The sequence below is a fragment of the Megascapheus bottae genome, chromosome 6, assembly GCF_031878675.1.
Source record: "Megascapheus bottae isolate mThoBot1 chromosome 6, mThoBot2.hap1, whole genome shotgun sequence".
Taxonomy (NCBI): Eukaryota; Metazoa; Chordata; class Mammalia; order Rodentia; family Geomyidae; genus Megascapheus; species Megascapheus bottae.
In genome coordinates, this window is record NC_143514.1 from 50369089 (window position 1) to 50385271 (window position 16183).

Here is a 16183-nt window from a genome sequence, read left to right on the forward strand (position 1 = left end):
TCGTAGTGAGCCCAGTTTCTGGCTCTGCATTGGCTCCTGGCCAGGCAGGTTATGTAAGGATTATGTGCTGTGCAATCATCCTTGTGCTTACCGAGTCTGGGCAGGAGTGGCAGCTGTCACACCCTTTGTCTGGGGTGAGGGGGAGGGGTGCCGTGAGGGAGGGGTGCAAGCCCCAGCGATTGGCCCGAGCAAGAAGGGCAGGTCTTCTCCATGTCTATCTTACTCAATGCTGAACATTCTCAGGGGGATTTGGGAGTGGGAGGTGGGCAGGACCCTGAGTAACCCCCAGGGCCAGCCAGTACCCAGCTTCCTCCGTGAGCCGCACCAGCTTGGGGGCCAGCTCAGAACACCAATCCCAGGCCTTCGAAGTGATCTCACCACAAAGGTGATTGGTCCTGTTTCTCTGCAAGGGGTGGGTCTTGTTAGCTCACAGCCCGGGAACCCTTTCTAAGAGTCTTAGACCTCAGTGTGACCTTGAGAAAATCTCTTTATTTCTTGCATCTCATTTTAAAAATGGAAATACTAACTCCTGTCCTGAAAGAGCCAATAGGTCTGCGGACACATCTAGAAAAAAATGTTGTCTTTAAAAGGTACTCTTCTTATTTTACAAAAATAATACATGATTCATATAAAATAACTATGAAAACCAATGGAATTCCGACAATGTACGGTTTTTTTTTTGCTTCTGACAAGCATACTTTGAAACTGTTGATAGTTTAGTATATTTTCCTCAAATTTAATTTTTTTTCAAATTTAATTTTTAATTAATTAATTAATTTTTATTTGCTAGAATTCTAATACAGGGTCTTATCCATACTAAGCAAGCCATCCCTCACTGGGTTAAATGTCTAACCCACAAAGTTGAATTTTAGTTTTATTTTTAAAACTGAATTAAATGTGATTTATTAAAGACAAAGTCTCCCTGCCTTTCCCACTCTGTCTTGGACTTCCTGGGCTCTATCAATCCTTGAGCCTCAGTCTCTGTGGAAGCTAGAATTACCATATTACCATGTATGGCTAAAAGTTTAATTTTAAGATAAAAATTTAATTTTAAAACTAAATTATACCATACAATCTTTTTTTCACTGATCAAATCATCTTTCAATGTTGGTATGAATGCCGAACTCTGGGCACTCTACCACTTGAGCCACAGCACCACTTCCTAGACCCGTATCTTTTTTTTTTTTTTGGCCAATCCTGGGGCTTGAACTCAGGATCTGGATGCTCTCCCTGAGGGTTTTTTGTTTTGTTTTGTTTTTTGTTTTTGGTAAAAGTTAGTACTCTACCATATGAGCAACAGCTCCACTTCTAGCTTTTTGGTGGTAAATTGGAGACAAGAGTCTTGTGGACTTTCCTGCTGCCGGGTTTGGAAATTCGATCCTCAGATCTCAGCTTTCTGAGTAGTTATATCACGGGCATGAGCCACCTGTGCCTGGCTTTATTTCTTTGTAATATCTATATTGTAGACATTTACTATTTCACTATTGTGAATTCACTACTTTACTACTGTGGAACACTCTTCTATTATAAGACCACCAGCAATGTAACAAAATCTACAGCAAATATTTATTTGTGTAAAAGTATGATACATTCAGGGAAGTTGAATTTCTAGATAATAAAAAACACCACTCGTGTGTGTGTGTGTGTGTGTGTGTGTGTGTGTGTGTCTGTCTGTACACTGGCATGCATGCATGGTACTGTGACTGGAGTTTGAATTCACGACCTTGAGCTCAATGTGTATTTGTTGTTGTTCTTTGTTTGTTTTTGCCAGTCCTGGGGCTTGAACTCAGGGCCTGAGCATTATTCCTGAGTTTCTTTTGCTTAGGGCTAGCACTCTACCACATGAGCCACAGCACCACTTTCAGTCTTGTCTGTTATGTGGTACTGAGGAATAAAACCCAGGGCTTCATGCATGCTAGGCAAGCCACATTCCAGGCCTCAATGTATGTTTAGAATCACTGAGAACTCGCCAGTGTCTTCTGCCTGTAACTCAGTGCTATCCTGAAATTTTTTTCACATGAAAATTTTTTTCACATGCTGTCTACTAAATAATAGTTAATGAAGCCAAACTGATCTCACACAGTCCACCAGACACAAGCAGAATGTGACACTCATCTTTTTGCAGGCAATCCCCTGTGTTGGTCAGCCCTACTATGCCAAAGGCATAGACATAGCCTTTTACATCCTTTCCTCTCTCCTTCTCTATAGTCTCAATATTTCTTGATATTCAATCTGGTCTAGATCAACAACCCTCAAGAGTTGAATGATTTTACCAGAGTAGGCGGTGGGACCAACTTCCTGAGTTATGTTCACCGAGTAAGCTTTATTTTTCAGCACTGACTTCATTGCCTTTGCTTTCAGAGAAGCTGTATTTGATTCGGATCCCCAGTTCCAAGCTATCCACATCACTCACTATAATGTACAAAGGTTTCCTTATCACGACTGGCTGTTTCAATGAATCCAAAATTGTCTCTCAGAGTTGCTACATAATCTAAGAACCTTTTGAAACTAGATTTATGACTTAGAAATTGTTCATTACTTCTATACAGAAAATAAATTCAATCTTATCTCCTATTTGAGGAACACATATCTGGCTTGAAAACAATTGCTAATTTCATTCCCACAATCATCATAAGCAGTAATACCATCCTCAGTCTCCTTTTGCCTTTATTTAGGCTAGTGGTTTTAGGATTGGAAAAGTGGCTTTGTTTTCCACAGTACCCAGAAACGATGATCTGAAAGGGAATGGAATGAAACCATGCCATCGGGATGTGCATAACAGCATGATTTCTTTGGGCAGAAAACGTATCAGGACCACAGTAAACTGTAGTTTATCTGCAATATGGAGCTAGTTCTCAGCTAGAATTTTCACTGAACTAGAAGAACCACAAGCCACACACTTGATGAAACCAAAACCATCTCTCATACCAGCAATCAGATACATTTCTTCAGTTTCACTGGTGAACTAAAATGTGTTTGATAGAACTTTTATGCTGATTTCTCTTCTTTTTCAGCACAAGTTTTATTTATTTATTTATTTATTTATTTATTTATTTATTTTTTTGCCAGTCCTGGGCTTGAGCTCAGGGCCTGAGCACTGTCCTTGGATTTTTCTCAAGGATAGAGCTCTACCACTTGAGCCTCAGCACCACTTCCGGCTTTTTTCTATGTATGTGGTACTGAGGAATCAAACCTGGGTCTTCATGCATGCTAGGCAAGCACTTTAACCACTAGGCCAAACTCCTGGCCCACTCAGCACAAGTTTTAAAGAATAAAAGCTGTTTGTATTTTTTTTTTGTAAATGCCAGGAGCCATTGGCTAAACACCTTTAATTAATTCTAGCTACTAAGGAAACTGAAATCTGAGAATTGAAGTTCAAAGCTAGTCTAGGAAGAAAAGTCTGTGAGATTCTTATTTCCAATGAATCACCAAAAAGCCAAAAATGGAGCTGTGGCTCAAGTGTTAGAGCACTAGCCCTAAGTACAAAAGCTCTGGGACAGTGCTTGGGCCCTGAATTCAAGTTCCAGGAACAGCACATGTGCATGAGTGCGCGCACACACGCACACACACACACACACACAGAGTCAGTGAGAGAAAATGTTCTATCAAGCCAATAAAGAATACAATTATTGCTGCACCAAGCAATCTCACAGTACAGCACTGAACGAAACAAAACAAAGACTACTATCAGTATTAGGGAGTGTTCTTTCAAAGCTTTTGAGTAGACACAAACTTTATGTTTTAGATTTAAATGTTGATCTCCAACTCAAGTACATTATCCTTTGGTCTTGTTAGTTAATAAGAGGTTTGTTCTTTGCCTGATCTGAACTTGAAGCAGCAATTGGAGGTGATAACATCTGTTCTGCTATACTTCATCCTCAAAAGCTCAGCACCCACTGGGTGCTGGTGGCTCATACCTGTATTCCTAGCTACTCAGGAGGCTGAGATCTGAGGATCGAGGTTCAAAGCCAGCCTGGGCACTAAAGTCATGAGATTCTTATTTCCAATTAACCACTAGAAAATGGGAAGTGGAGCTGAGGCTCAATGGGTAGGGCAGTAGCCTTGAACTGAAGAGCTCAGGGACAGCGCCCAGGCCCAGAGTTCAAGCCCCAGAACCCACAAAAAAAAAAAAAAAAAAAAAAAAAAAAAAAGCCAGTCTGGGCAGGAAAGTCCATGAGTTTCTTTTATCTCCAATTACCCACCAGAAAACCAGAAGTGGCACTAGCCTCACTAGCCTTAAGCTGAATAGCTTAGGGACAGCGCCAGGCTGAGTTCAAGCCCCACAACCGGCCCCCTCCAAACCACCCCCCCCAAAAAAGCAAAACAAGCTCAGCACTCTTCTCCAGCATTGCCAGAAGCAGCACTCGTCAGCACAAAAGGATTACATCTTATAAACATCTTAAATGTTTATTAACCAGTGCTTTTCTTCTTATAAGAGCATGTCCTAGCTGAAAACTTGAACTTTTCAGAATTGCATCCCTTAAGCTTTATTCATTATTAAGCACTCAAGAAATGTCTGATGAATGAGTGAAGAATAATGAGTTCAAGCCCCACAACTAACCAAAAAAGGGGGGTGGGGTTAGAGGGAAGAAGAGTATAGGGAAATAAAGAGGAGGAAGGGGAGAGAGAGGTCTTTTTTTTTTTTTTTTTGCTGGTCCTCAGCCTTGAACTCTGGGCCTGGGCACTGTCCCTAAGGATCTTTTGCTCAAGGCTAGCACTCTACCACTTAAGCTACAGCATCACTTCTGGCTTTTTCTATGATTAATTGTCAGGACTGGCTTCCCACTGTGATCCTCAGATCTGAGTAGCTAGGATTACAAGAGTGAGCCACTTGGTGCCAACTCAGAAGGCTGTCCTTTTGAAAGTCTAAAGTTTCTTTTTTTCTTTTTTTTTTTTGTCGGTTGTGGGACTTGAACTCTGGGTAAAATTTCTTTAAAAATATGATTTCAGGCAGATTCCTGTAGAAGGCTTGTGTAAAAACCTCGGGGACAGGGACCCTTGAGTTCAAGCTCCAGGATCAGCAGTGCGTGTGTGTGTCTGTGCCCAGCCTCTTTTCCCTTTTACCAACTCTCTACTGCCCTCTACTTTTCAAGTGGTCTTATTTCAAAGAAGTTCCACTCCACAAAAATGATTAAAAGTATTACTTGTAGTCAGTGCCAGTACTTGACTTGGCACTAACCTCTCTGAGCTTCTAGAAGTGTGTGTGTGTGTTACAGAAGTTCAAAGTTAGGGCCTTTCACTTGACAGGCAAGCCTTCTCCCACTAGAAATCTGTCCTTTTCTGATTTAGTTTTCAGTTAGGTAGGAACTCCTGCCACGGGCCAGGCTTGACCCTCAATCCCCCTACCTAAGGTCTCCTACATAGTTGAGAACACAGGTGTATGCCACAATACTGATCTTGTTAAGATGGGCCTCTGTCTGGGCCTGGGCCCTGTCCCAGAGCTTTTCAGCTCAATGCTACCGCCCTACCCTTTAAGCCTCAGCCCCACTTCTCATTTTCTAGCGATTAACTGGAGATAAGATTCGCATGGACTTTAGTGCCCGAGGTGGCTTTGAACTGCATTCCTCAAATCTCAGCCTCCTGAGTAGCTAGGATTACAGGTGTGAGCCACTGTGCCCGACTCACTAGCTTTTTGTATGGGCCAGTCTCAAACCATGAGACTCCTGATCTACATCTCCCAAATAGCTGGGATTATAGAGCTAAACCACTTTGTTCACCCTTACTTTTATTGGATTGTGGTACTGGGGACTGAACCCAGGATTTTGCACATGTCAGGGTGCTCTACTGAGCTATACTCTCAATGCAGTGCTATATTCTTGACTCTGTGACTAGTTCAAGGGTCACAGATGTCACAGTGTGGGAGAGGAACTCTTTTCTTTTGCCAGTCCTGGGGTTTGAACTCTACTACTTGAGCCACAGTCCCACTCTCAGCTTTCCCTGTTTATGTGGTGGTGAGGAATGGAACCTAGGGATTCATGCACGTTTTGCAAGTACTCTACCGCTACGCCACGTTCCCGGCCCCAATATAGACTTTCATGCAATGACAGGCATGACAAGGTACATTTCTGGAACAAAAATTGTTCTACGTCTCTTAAAAAATATACTAATATGTCTGGGAATATAGCGTAGTAATAAGCGCTAGCCTTGAGCAAAAGCAGCTCAAGAGACAGTGCTCAGGCCCTGAGTTCTAGCCCCAGGTCTGGCAAAACTTCCAGCCCCGACCAGCCTAGCAAGTACTTCGAAGGCAGGGACCATAGCTCATAGCTGTCCTACTTTCAGGCCCCCAAAGATGGAGAAGCTCACAGAAGGCACTTAGGCATTACCGAACGAACGAACGAATGAATGGACACCGAATAGAGAGCTGCAGTCAAAGGTGAGGTGGCGTCGAAACACGCACCCTTAGTAGAAACGGCGGCGGTCTAGCACGTCCTTCCACAGCGCAATGACTGACGGGAAACTCCGCGCACGCGTGCTGCGCCGTCTCTGGGACGCCCGCCCCGTGCTGGCGTTCGTGCCCCGCCCTCTTACGCCCCGCCCCCGAGCCGGCACACGTGACCGTGGGCGGGACGCCGGAGCAACGTGGGTAGGGGCGAGCCAGAGCCATGGCGGGCCCGGTGGACTTCCAGGACGAGGAACAGGTGAAGTTATTTCTAGAGAACATGAAGGTGGAGTGCCACTACCATTGCTACAAAGAGAAAGACCCGGATGGTGAGCGGGGGAAGGCGGGGGGGGGGGGGCGGGGGGGAGACCTGGCGAGGTCTCGTGGCGAGCGGGGACGCGGCGGGGTCCAGTGCGGAGTGAGCGGGGTGTTGCGTTGCGGTGGGGCGAGGGAGAGCCGGGCTGGGCCGGGAGGAGCGGGGGTGCGCGCCTCGGCGGTCCGGAGCTCGTCCGCAAAGCCGAGCAGGGAGTCCAGGGGCCCGTCGCCCGGCCTGAGTGTTGGAAAGTAGGGAGCGCGAGGCGGGCGCGGAGGCTGAGGCCGGATGGGCGCCGGCGCTCGGGAGCTCGCTTGTCCATGGGAGTGATTCTGCGGTGTCACGGACAAAATAGAACCGAGGGGCCGAGCACCAAGGTTTAAGTGTGTCAGCGTCCCTGCTCCTTCCAATGCAGAGCGTAGAGGATCACAGTTCAAGGTCAGCGCAAGTTCTTGAAACTTTCCTCCCTCCGTAAACCTGTTACTGTTGGAACAGTGGAATCAAATCCTAACTCCTTGGGTGGAAATGCAGTTCAGTTGTAAGACTGCTTGGACTAGAGGCACCACTAACTTGCTTCATCATGCCGCTTTAGTTGAGTCATGACATGTGGGGTACAGTTTTGTACTCATTTACGTATTTGAATGTAAACTTGGAAGCAGATACGCGTGGTGGCATGTGCATGCCCATTATCTCACCTTACTCTGCTGCCCAGGCCAAGTTACTAGGACCCTATTCCAAAATCAAAGGGGGTAGAAACTGGGAACCTAGGTACCTCAAGTCCTCAGTTTCAAGAAAAGGGGGAAAAATTAGGAAGGCGTCTGTATTTTTATTTTTAGCGTCTGTATATATGGCAGACAGGTGCCTGTAGATGTTCAGGTATTTTTTGAGTGAAAAGATGAGATCTTCTATATGGGTGTTAGGGCTGAAAGGGAGAGGGGAATACAGATGGTGCAGAGAGGGGCTTGCTCAGACTGGAAAGGCACAACAGAAGGGGAACCTGTTTCCTATTGCTTTAGTAGCTGCCACTTCTCTTTAAGCTCCCCATAAAGAACAGTCACTGTTGAATTTCTTTCATGCTGCTACAAAATTAGCCCGTTAGGTTTTTAGTTTTCTTTATTTTTTTTTTCTTTTTGCCAGTCCTGGGACTTGAACTCAGGGCCTGAGCACTGTCCTTGAGCTTTCTCAAGGCTAGAGCTCTACCACTTGAGCCACAGCGCCACTTCTGGCTTTTTCTATGTATGTAGTACTGAGGAATCGAACCCTAGTCTTCATGCATGCTAGGCAAGCACTTTAACCACTAGGCCAAACTCCTGGCCCTAGTTTTCTTAATACTAAATTTCATGAGAAGTTTTTGAAACAAATATGTTTTCAGTCATGGAAGTCACTATGTCTTTGGACTAGGCTGATGAGGAGCAGAAAGGCTGGTGAGTGGTAGAAACATTGCAGGGACCTAGGTCTTCCCAGGCCATATATTGCTCAGTCCCTAGCTAAGGAGACAACAGGGCTACTTGTGGGAGTAGATACCCATCACCTTCCTTCTTTGTGGTAAGGTCAGCTTGCCATACTTGAGGGGTTAAGGGCTGGTTCTCAATAAATGATTCAATCTGGGCTGGAGTGTGGCCTAGTTGTGGAGTACTTAACTAGCATGCACGAAGCCCTGGGTTCAATTCCTTGGTACCACATACATAGAAAAAGCCAGAAGTAGTGCTGTGGCTCAAGTGGCAGAGCAGTAGCCTTGAGCAAAAGATGTCCAAGGACAGTGTCCAGGCCCTGAGTTCAAGCTCCAGGACTGGCCAAAAAAAAAAAAAAAAAAAGAGTCACTCTGACCAGCCTTCACGTCTTGGTTCTCCTGCTGCTCAGCTGCAATCCCTGACCCTAACAGCTCTCTCTTCACAGGTTGCTACCGGCTGGTGGACTATTTGGAAGGGATCCAGAAGAATTTTGATGAAGCAGCTAAGGTGTTGAAGTTCAACTGTGAAGAGAACAAACATAGCGATAGCTGCTACAAACTAGGTGCCTATTATGTGACTGGAAAAGGTAAGGCAAGGCCTGCTTTTTTTGTTCCTTGTTATCAGTGTTTGTGTCATATCAGAGTCACAAAGCACACTCTTTGAAGCAAGTTTTAGGTTCCATGAACCAGCTCCAGAGACTCCATATGACAGTGTAACATCTGCTGAAAGGAAATTGCGTGCTGTTCAGGAGAAGAGGGTTTATTGTGTGAGGAAAGAGCAGACCTCCTGCCACCCAAGATGGAGTCGGGTGGAGCAAGAGAACTTATGGGGCAAAATGAGAGATTATATTGGGGGTAGGGAGTGGCCACAGCGGAAGTGGATGTGATCTTATAGGATGTGGAAATACCTCAGACTCAGGGACCTCCCACTGCCCCCAGGCATGCCAGTTGCCAGGGTTACTGATACTGGGCAGGGATTCTCAGGGTGAAGTGGGAAAGAGCCAAGGGAAGGACTAATTTCTTCCAGGTGGTCCTAATAGACAGGTCTTGACACTTTCCAACAAGCCAAATAAATGGAAAAGAGCAGAGAAAGGTTTCTTGTTTTTTCTACCTCCTTCCCTCCCTTCTTTCCCCTTCCCCTCCCCTTTTTCTGTCCCCTTCCTCTTTCCTGCCAGTACTGGGGCTTGAATTTAGGATCTGGGAATTGACCTTGAGGTGTTTTACTCAGGACTAGCACTTGCCACAGCTCCCCTTCCAGCCTTTAGCTGGCTAATTGGAGGTAATTTTCTCTTATACTTTCCTGCTTAGGCTGGCTTCTCAGATCTTAGCCTCCTGACCTTTTAGGATTATAGGTATGAGCTACCAGCTCCCAGCTGGAAGAAACAAAGAAAGCACTTCAACCCATCTTTAGGGTGCAGATATGATCTTTAGGTTTAAATAGAGAAAGAATTTAGGTCTGGAAAAAAGGGCATGCATAGTTATTAAACAAAGTATTGCCTTGTTGACCTTTATCTCAGTGTTGGCTTGGGAAGAGGTTCTAGAGAGAAATTGTTACGTATCACTTGAGAGAGCAACATATTCAAGATAAATTTTTGTTTCCTGTTGGATTGTCTTCCTGCAGGGGCTCTGCTTTTTTATGGGAGCAGTTTCCTTCAACCTACCTTTAAAGATGTTGATTTGTCCTGTATTCCCTGCAATCTGAGGTGGTGAATGGATTAAAACATACTGATATAACAATGGAGACTGATACCAAGCTTTTCTCTTTACTTTCTGTTAATTCCTGAGCCCAAGAAAGGAGTGAATCAGTGCTTTTCATCAAAAGCAATTTCTCGGGGCTGGGAGTTTAGCCTAGTGGTAGAGTGCTTGCCTAGCATGCATGAAGACCCAGGTTCGAGTCCTTGGTACCACGTACATAGAAAAAAAAGCCGGAAGTGGTGCTGAGGCTCAAGTGGTAGAGCTCTATCCTTGAGAAAAATCCAAGGACAGTGCTCAGGCCCTGAGCTCAAGCCCAGGACTGGCAAAAAAAAAAAAAAAAAAAAAAAAGCAATTTCTCTCTTTTTTTCTTTTTGTTCATCACAGGGCTTGAACTCAGGGCCTGGGCATTGTCCCTTAGCTTTTCTGCTCAAGGTGAAGGCTCTACTACTTGAGTCACAGCTCCACTTCTAGCTTTTTTGGTGGTTAGTTAGAGATAAGAGTCTTATGGACTTTGCTCCAGTTGGCTTTATACTCCTATTCTCAGATCTCAGCTTTCTGAGCAGCTAAAATTATAGGCTTGAGCCATCTGTGCTGGCTTTAAATTGATGCTTAAGCATTTTATTTTTATTTTACTTTGAACCCAGGGCCTCACGTGTGTGTGTGCGTGTGTGTGCGTGCGCGCGCGCCAGTCCTGGGTCTTGAGCTCAGAGCCTGAGTACTGTCCTTGGGCTTTTTCAAGACTAGAGCTCTGCCACTTAAGCCACAGCACCTCTTTGGCTTTCTCTACATAGGTAGTACTGAGGAATTGAACCTCAAGCACTCTACCACTAGGCCAAACCCCAGCCCCAAGTGTATATATTTTTTATTTTGTCTTGTTTGTTTATTGTTTAGCACTATGGTTTGTTTTCACTATTTTTTTTCTTATTGTTCATGGGACTTGAACTCGGCATGGGCACTATCCCTGAGCCTCTGTGCTCAAGGCTAGTGCTCTAGCACTTGAGCCACAGCACCACTTCTGGCTTTTCAGTAGTTATTTGGAGATAAGAGTCTCATTGGGACTTTTTTTTTTTTTTTGGCCTGGGCTGGCTTTGAAGCTCAATCCTTAGATCTCAGCCTCCTGAGTAGCTAGGAATATAAGTGTGAGCTGCCGACATTTGGCTTCACTAATTTTTTTCTTTGTAGCAGTCCTGGGACTTGAACTCAGAATCTGGATGCTTCCCTGACTGAGCTTTTATGCTGAAGGCTCCGCTTACATCTTTTTAGTGGTTGGTTGGCGAGAAGAGTCTCACAGACATTCCTGCCTAGGCTGACTTCAAGTTTCGATCCACCAGTCTCTGTCTCCTGAATAGTGAATAGTTAGGCAGGAGCCACTGTTGCCTGCTCACTTCCTACTTTTGCTGGTTTTATGGAGATAAGGCTCTTAGGGACTTTTCTCCCCAGGCTGGCTTTGAATCAGTAGCCTCAGATTGTAGCTTAAGCAGCTAAGATTACAAACGTGAGGCACTAGCGCCCAGTTACAGTACCTATTTGGTCTGCCTGCCTTAGACTTCCAGTTGTAGATGATCTCATGTTCAGCTTCTTCCATTGAGATGGAATCTCATGGACTTCCAGCTCTGGGTGGCAAAAGGTACAATCTTCTCACTCTCAGCCTCCCAGGTAACTACGATTTCATTTCCCAGCTATATTTTTTGTGAATACGTGATAGCCTAGAGGGATTTGAAAATGTCCACATAATTTTTTTAAGCCGAATGTAGTGGCTCATCCCTGTAACCCGAGGTGCTCTGGAGAATCAGATCAGGGGGACTGCACTTTGAAGCCAGTCTGGGAATCAAGTTCTGGAGACCTCATCTCAGCCAGTGAAAGGTGTTGGGAGTGGTGTTGCACACCCGTTACTAGAACATAAATAGGAATCCAAGCAAAAAAGAAAAAATAGAAGCATAAGGAGCTGGACTAGTATCTCAAGTGGTAGAGTACCTGCTTAGCAAATACATGGCCTCAAGTTCAAAAGCCATGGACAAAAAACAAACCCACAAATTTGTTTTTTAATTAGTTGTATACCAACTCTACCTAATAAATTACTCTTTGGGGCTGGGAGTTTGGCCTAATGGTAAGAGTCTTGCCTGACATGCACAAAGACCAGGGTTTGATTTCTCAGTACCACATACACAGAAAAAGCCAAAATTGGTGTTGTGGCTCAAGTGGTAGAGTGCTAGCCTTGAGAAAGCTCAAGGACAGTGCCCAGGCCCTGAGTTCAAGCCCCAGAACTGGGGGAAAAAAAAAATTGTCATTGGTTTTCCTCGCTTTTAGGACCAACAGTCCTGAAGTTATCACCCGCTAGACCTGGCAAGATCAAGTCTCTCCTTGCCTCTTGAGCTTACCCTCCTTCAGTGGTTTCTGGACTCTAGATACAATGGCTTCTTTTCTCTTTATGTCCTGTTTCCTTGTGTGTAAAGTTCCTCATCTATCTTTTCTTTTCCAGCTCAAATGGCATTTTTTTGAGACTTTTGAGTGTTACTCTGTAGCCCAATCCGGATTAAACTCAAGATCTTCCTGGTATGACCCCCAGGTTCTGAATGTACTATACCAAGGGTCCAGGTCATGTGTGTCTTTTTTTGGTGCCAGTCCTGGGGCTTGGGCACTGGGCATTGTCCCTGAACCTTTTCATTCATAGCTAATACTCTACCTCTTGAGCTACACCTCCACTTCTTTTTACTGGCTATTTGGAGATTAGAGTCTTACTGACTTTCCTACCTGGACTGGCTTCAAACCATGATCCTCAAATCTCAGGTTTCTGAGTAGGACTATAGGCATGAGCCAGTGGCACCTAACTATCATATTTTATTTTGTGTGTGTGGTCCTGTTGCTGAGCTTTTTTGCCCAAAGCTAGTGCTCTGCTTTTTAGTAGTTCAATGGAGAAAAGAGTCTCAAGGACTTTCTTGCCTGGACTGGTTTCCAACTTCAGTCTTCAGCCTCCTGACTAGTTAAGATTACAAGTGTGAGCCACTGAGCCTTCTTTGCCTCATACCCAGTCTATGAAAGGGTCCTGATAAGTTCTCAGAGTACCCTGTCACATATGTGCCCTTGCATTTTTTGTGGTAGTTCAGTATGTCTTATTAGATCATAAGATCCCCTGAACAAGACATTGTCCTATTTGCCAGGACCTAGCACAATAGTTGGCATTTAGTGTATGTTCAACCCTTGGTATTGGTAGATTGAGTCTAGGATCCCTGTAGCTATATACGAGGCAGCTTAAGTCCCTCCTATAAAATGTATTCTCATAAAACCCTCACACATTCTCTCATGAACTTTAAATCATTTCTAGTTTACTGATGATATCTAATACAGTGTAAATGATAATGTAACTAGTTACACTTCAGTACTGCTCTGGGAATAATGACAAGGAAAAAAGTTCATGCATGTTTAGTATAATTTTTTTTCCTGTTTTGGACAGTGTTGGGGTTTAAACTCAGCATTTTACACTTGTTATACAGGCACTCTACCAATTGAGCCACACTTCCAACCCAGACTTGTTTGTTTCTTTCCTAAATTTCAATCAGGAGTTGGTTGAATTTGTCATTGAGGTGCAGTGATGCTTTCACAACTAATCAAATTAAATTTACTAATTATGGATGTGGGGGGCCAACTGTATATCTAAGTGAATATGTGTTTAAACATTGTAAAATGCTGTCTTCTCACTATAACCTATGAAGGTTGATAATACTCCCAATTTTCCCCACCTTTACCTAGATGGGCTTCCTTCCAGGATAGCATTTGAACAGAAGAGTGTTGCCGAAAGACCTAGAATGTATGTGCACTGTGCCTGGCCAGTACCTTCTTTACATAGTGCCTGAGCTCGTAGGATAGGGATATATTCAGCAATTGTTCTCTAACTTTGACTTGAGACAAACAGGTTCTTCCCTTGCATAGTTTTACCTTTTCTTTCCTCTCTGCCCTTGTAGGTGGACTGACCCAGGACCTGAAAGCTGCCTTGAACTGCTTTCTAGTGGCATGTGAGAAACCTGGAAGGAAGTCTATGGAAGCTTGTCACAATGTTGGCCTCCTGGCCCATGATGGACAGGTCAATGAGGATGGCCAGCCTGACCTGGAAAAGGCCAGGGACTATTATACAAGAGGCTGCGATGGCAGCTATGCCTCCAGCTGCTTCAACCTCAGTACTATGTTCCTGCAGGGTGCCCCTGGCTTTCCCAAGGACATGAGCCAGGCATGTAAATACTCAATGAAGGCCTGTGACCTGGGCCATGTGTGGGCCTGTGCCAATGCCAGCCGCATGTACAAGCTGGGAGATGGTGTTGATAAGGACGAGGCCAAGGCTGAGGTGCTAAAAAATCGAGCTCGGCAGCTGCACAAAGAACAGCACAAGCGTGTCCAGCCTTTAACATTTGGGTAACATGGCCTAGCCTCCTCTCAGTGTATATTCAGTGAAAATATACACATTTGTGGGGCTTACTTTTCAAACAGTGAGCTCTAAAAAAAAAAAAAAATTGAAAACTTGAAAGCCAAACAGATTTGGAAGGAAGCGGAACAAAAAGTTGGAGAAATTATCAGCCATAAGGCCTAAAAAAATTACCATCATAATTAGTCTTGAAAATCAGAAAATTTATATAACAGAGGTCTTAAAGAGCTAAGAGCAGTTAAATTGTCACAACTGCCACCCTCCCAGTTACATAATCATTGGTGTGGGCTTCCCTTTTGCCTTTACAGTCAGGACTTTCATTGTGGTGATGAGAAGGGAAGCATAAAAGTTAAAGGTTGTTAAAAAGATCTAAGAGTTGTTAGCCTTCTTGGTTGCTAAAGAAGGTGAAACCAGCCTGCTTTCCTCTAGGAGAATTGTTCAGTTAAAATGTAACAGCTCATGGTGGTCACCTAGCAGGCTTCAAATTCAGAGGAACTGCTTATTTCTGAAGCAGCCCAGCAGGGTTCCAGCAAGGATTTTGTAGCATATTTTTCCCACTGCATCTGGGCAACTTTTTGGAGACAAGTCTTGATATTTAACACTGGCCTCAAACTTGTCATTCTGTTGCCACAGATTTTCTAGTGCTGGGATTATAAGTGTGTGTCATCACACTGATGGAACTGCTTTAACTGTGAATAAACTATTCTGACCGACTTGTCCTGTATTGTTAGTGTTCTCTCCAAATTGCAGGTCGGATAGACATGGATTTCATTTGCTTTTCCTGTTATCCCCCTAGCTTGTCACCAGGGGGCAAGCTTGTCATTTTCCTGATGGTAACAAACACTGGGGAGGCGGGGCCTTTTGGCTTCCAGTTTTGCAGCTGTCCTAGAAGGATGGATTTCCTGGTGAAAGTTTGTGAGCACAGCTGGGTACATTCTCAAGTCGATAGAGGAGACTGATTTGTACAACTGTGAAGACTTTTAGTGTAAGGTAGTTAGGGGTGTGCTAAAACTTGGCCAGTGATCATGAAAAAGATACATAACATCAATCAGTCATGGGAATTGAACATCAAAGTGCAATGGACTTTGGTTTGGTTTTCTGAGACATGATCTTACCATGTAGTCTCAAACTCATGATCCTTCTTGCCTCAGACTCCCAAGTAGTAACTGAGATTATAGGTATGCCCACCATGTCTAGCTTCAGTGAGTTCTTAAAAGTTCAACTGTGGGGGGCCAGGAATTTGGCCTAGTGGTAGAGTGCCTGCCTAGCATGCACAAAGGCCGGGGTTTGATTCCTTGGTACCACCTCCATAGAAAAAAAGCTGGAAGTGGTGCTGTGGCTCAAGTGGTAGAGCTGTAGCCTTGAGAAAATTCCAAGGACAATGCTCAGGTCTTGAGTTCAAGACCCATAACTAGCAAAAAAAAAAAAAAAAGTTCAACCATGGGAAATGGGGCTGTGGCTCAGGGGTAGGTGGAAGCCTTGATCTGAAGAGCTCAGGAACAGTGCCCAGGTCCTGAGTTCAAGCCCCAGGATTGGGAAAAAGAAAAGGAAGAATAATGGATTCGGGCACCGGTGATTCACACCTGTAATCCTAACTACTCAGAAAGCTGAGATCTGAGCATTCCCATATCCCCATTCAAAACTAGCCTGAGCATGAAAGTCTGAAACACATCTCCAGGTGACCACCAGAAAACCAGAAGTGACACTTTGATAGAGCACTAGCCTTGAGCTGAAGAGCTCAGGGACAGTGCCCAAGCCCAGAGTTCAAAGCCCACAACTGGGGGAGGAAAAAAAAGGATAACCAACACTTGTCTAACTAATGTTGGTTATGCTGAGAAGCAACAGGAGCTGTCATTCATTGCTTGGAACAAATGGCTGGTACAGACACTTTGGAAGACAAATTATAGCTAACAAAACTTATATAGTGGGTTC

At 44.4% G+C, this 16183-nt stretch overlaps 1 protein-coding gene and 1 pseudogene across 1 annotated transcript; one reads left to right on the top strand and one right to left on the bottom strand.

Moving 5' to 3' along the window:
• Positions 1-1938: 1938 nt before the first annotated feature.
• On the bottom strand, positions 1939-6320 carry LOC150061820 (cold shock domain-containing protein E1 pseudogene; annotated as a pseudogene).
• A 209-nt stretch (positions 6321-6529) lies between these two features.
• On the top strand, positions 6530-14945 carry Coa7 (cytochrome c oxidase assembly factor 7). Its single transcript, XM_090333747.1, has 3 exons — positions 6530-6708; positions 8589-8729; positions 13797-14945. The coding sequence occupies exons 1-3, from the start codon at positions 6603-6605 to the stop codon at positions 14243-14245; spliced, it is 696 nt and encodes a 231-aa protein (XP_090189873.1). The 5' UTR covers positions 6530-6602; the 3' UTR covers positions 14246-14945.
• The last annotated feature ends 1238 nt before the right edge of the window (positions 14946-16183 follow it).

Excerpts from the sequence above, each read along its gene's own strand:
- Coa7 (XM_090333747.1), top strand. The coding sequence starts at position 6,603 with ATGGCGGGCCCGGTGGACTTCCAGGACGAGGAACAGGTGAAGTTATTT. Across the intron at positions 6,709-8,588 it reads CAAAGAGAAAGACCCGGATG|GTTGCTACCGGCTGGTGGAC; the intron begins GTGAGCGGGGGA and ends CTCTCTTCACAG. Across the intron at positions 8,730-13,796 it reads CTATTATGTGACTGGAAAAG|GTGGACTGACCCAGGACCTG; the intron begins GTAAGGCAAGGC and ends CTGCCCTTGTAG.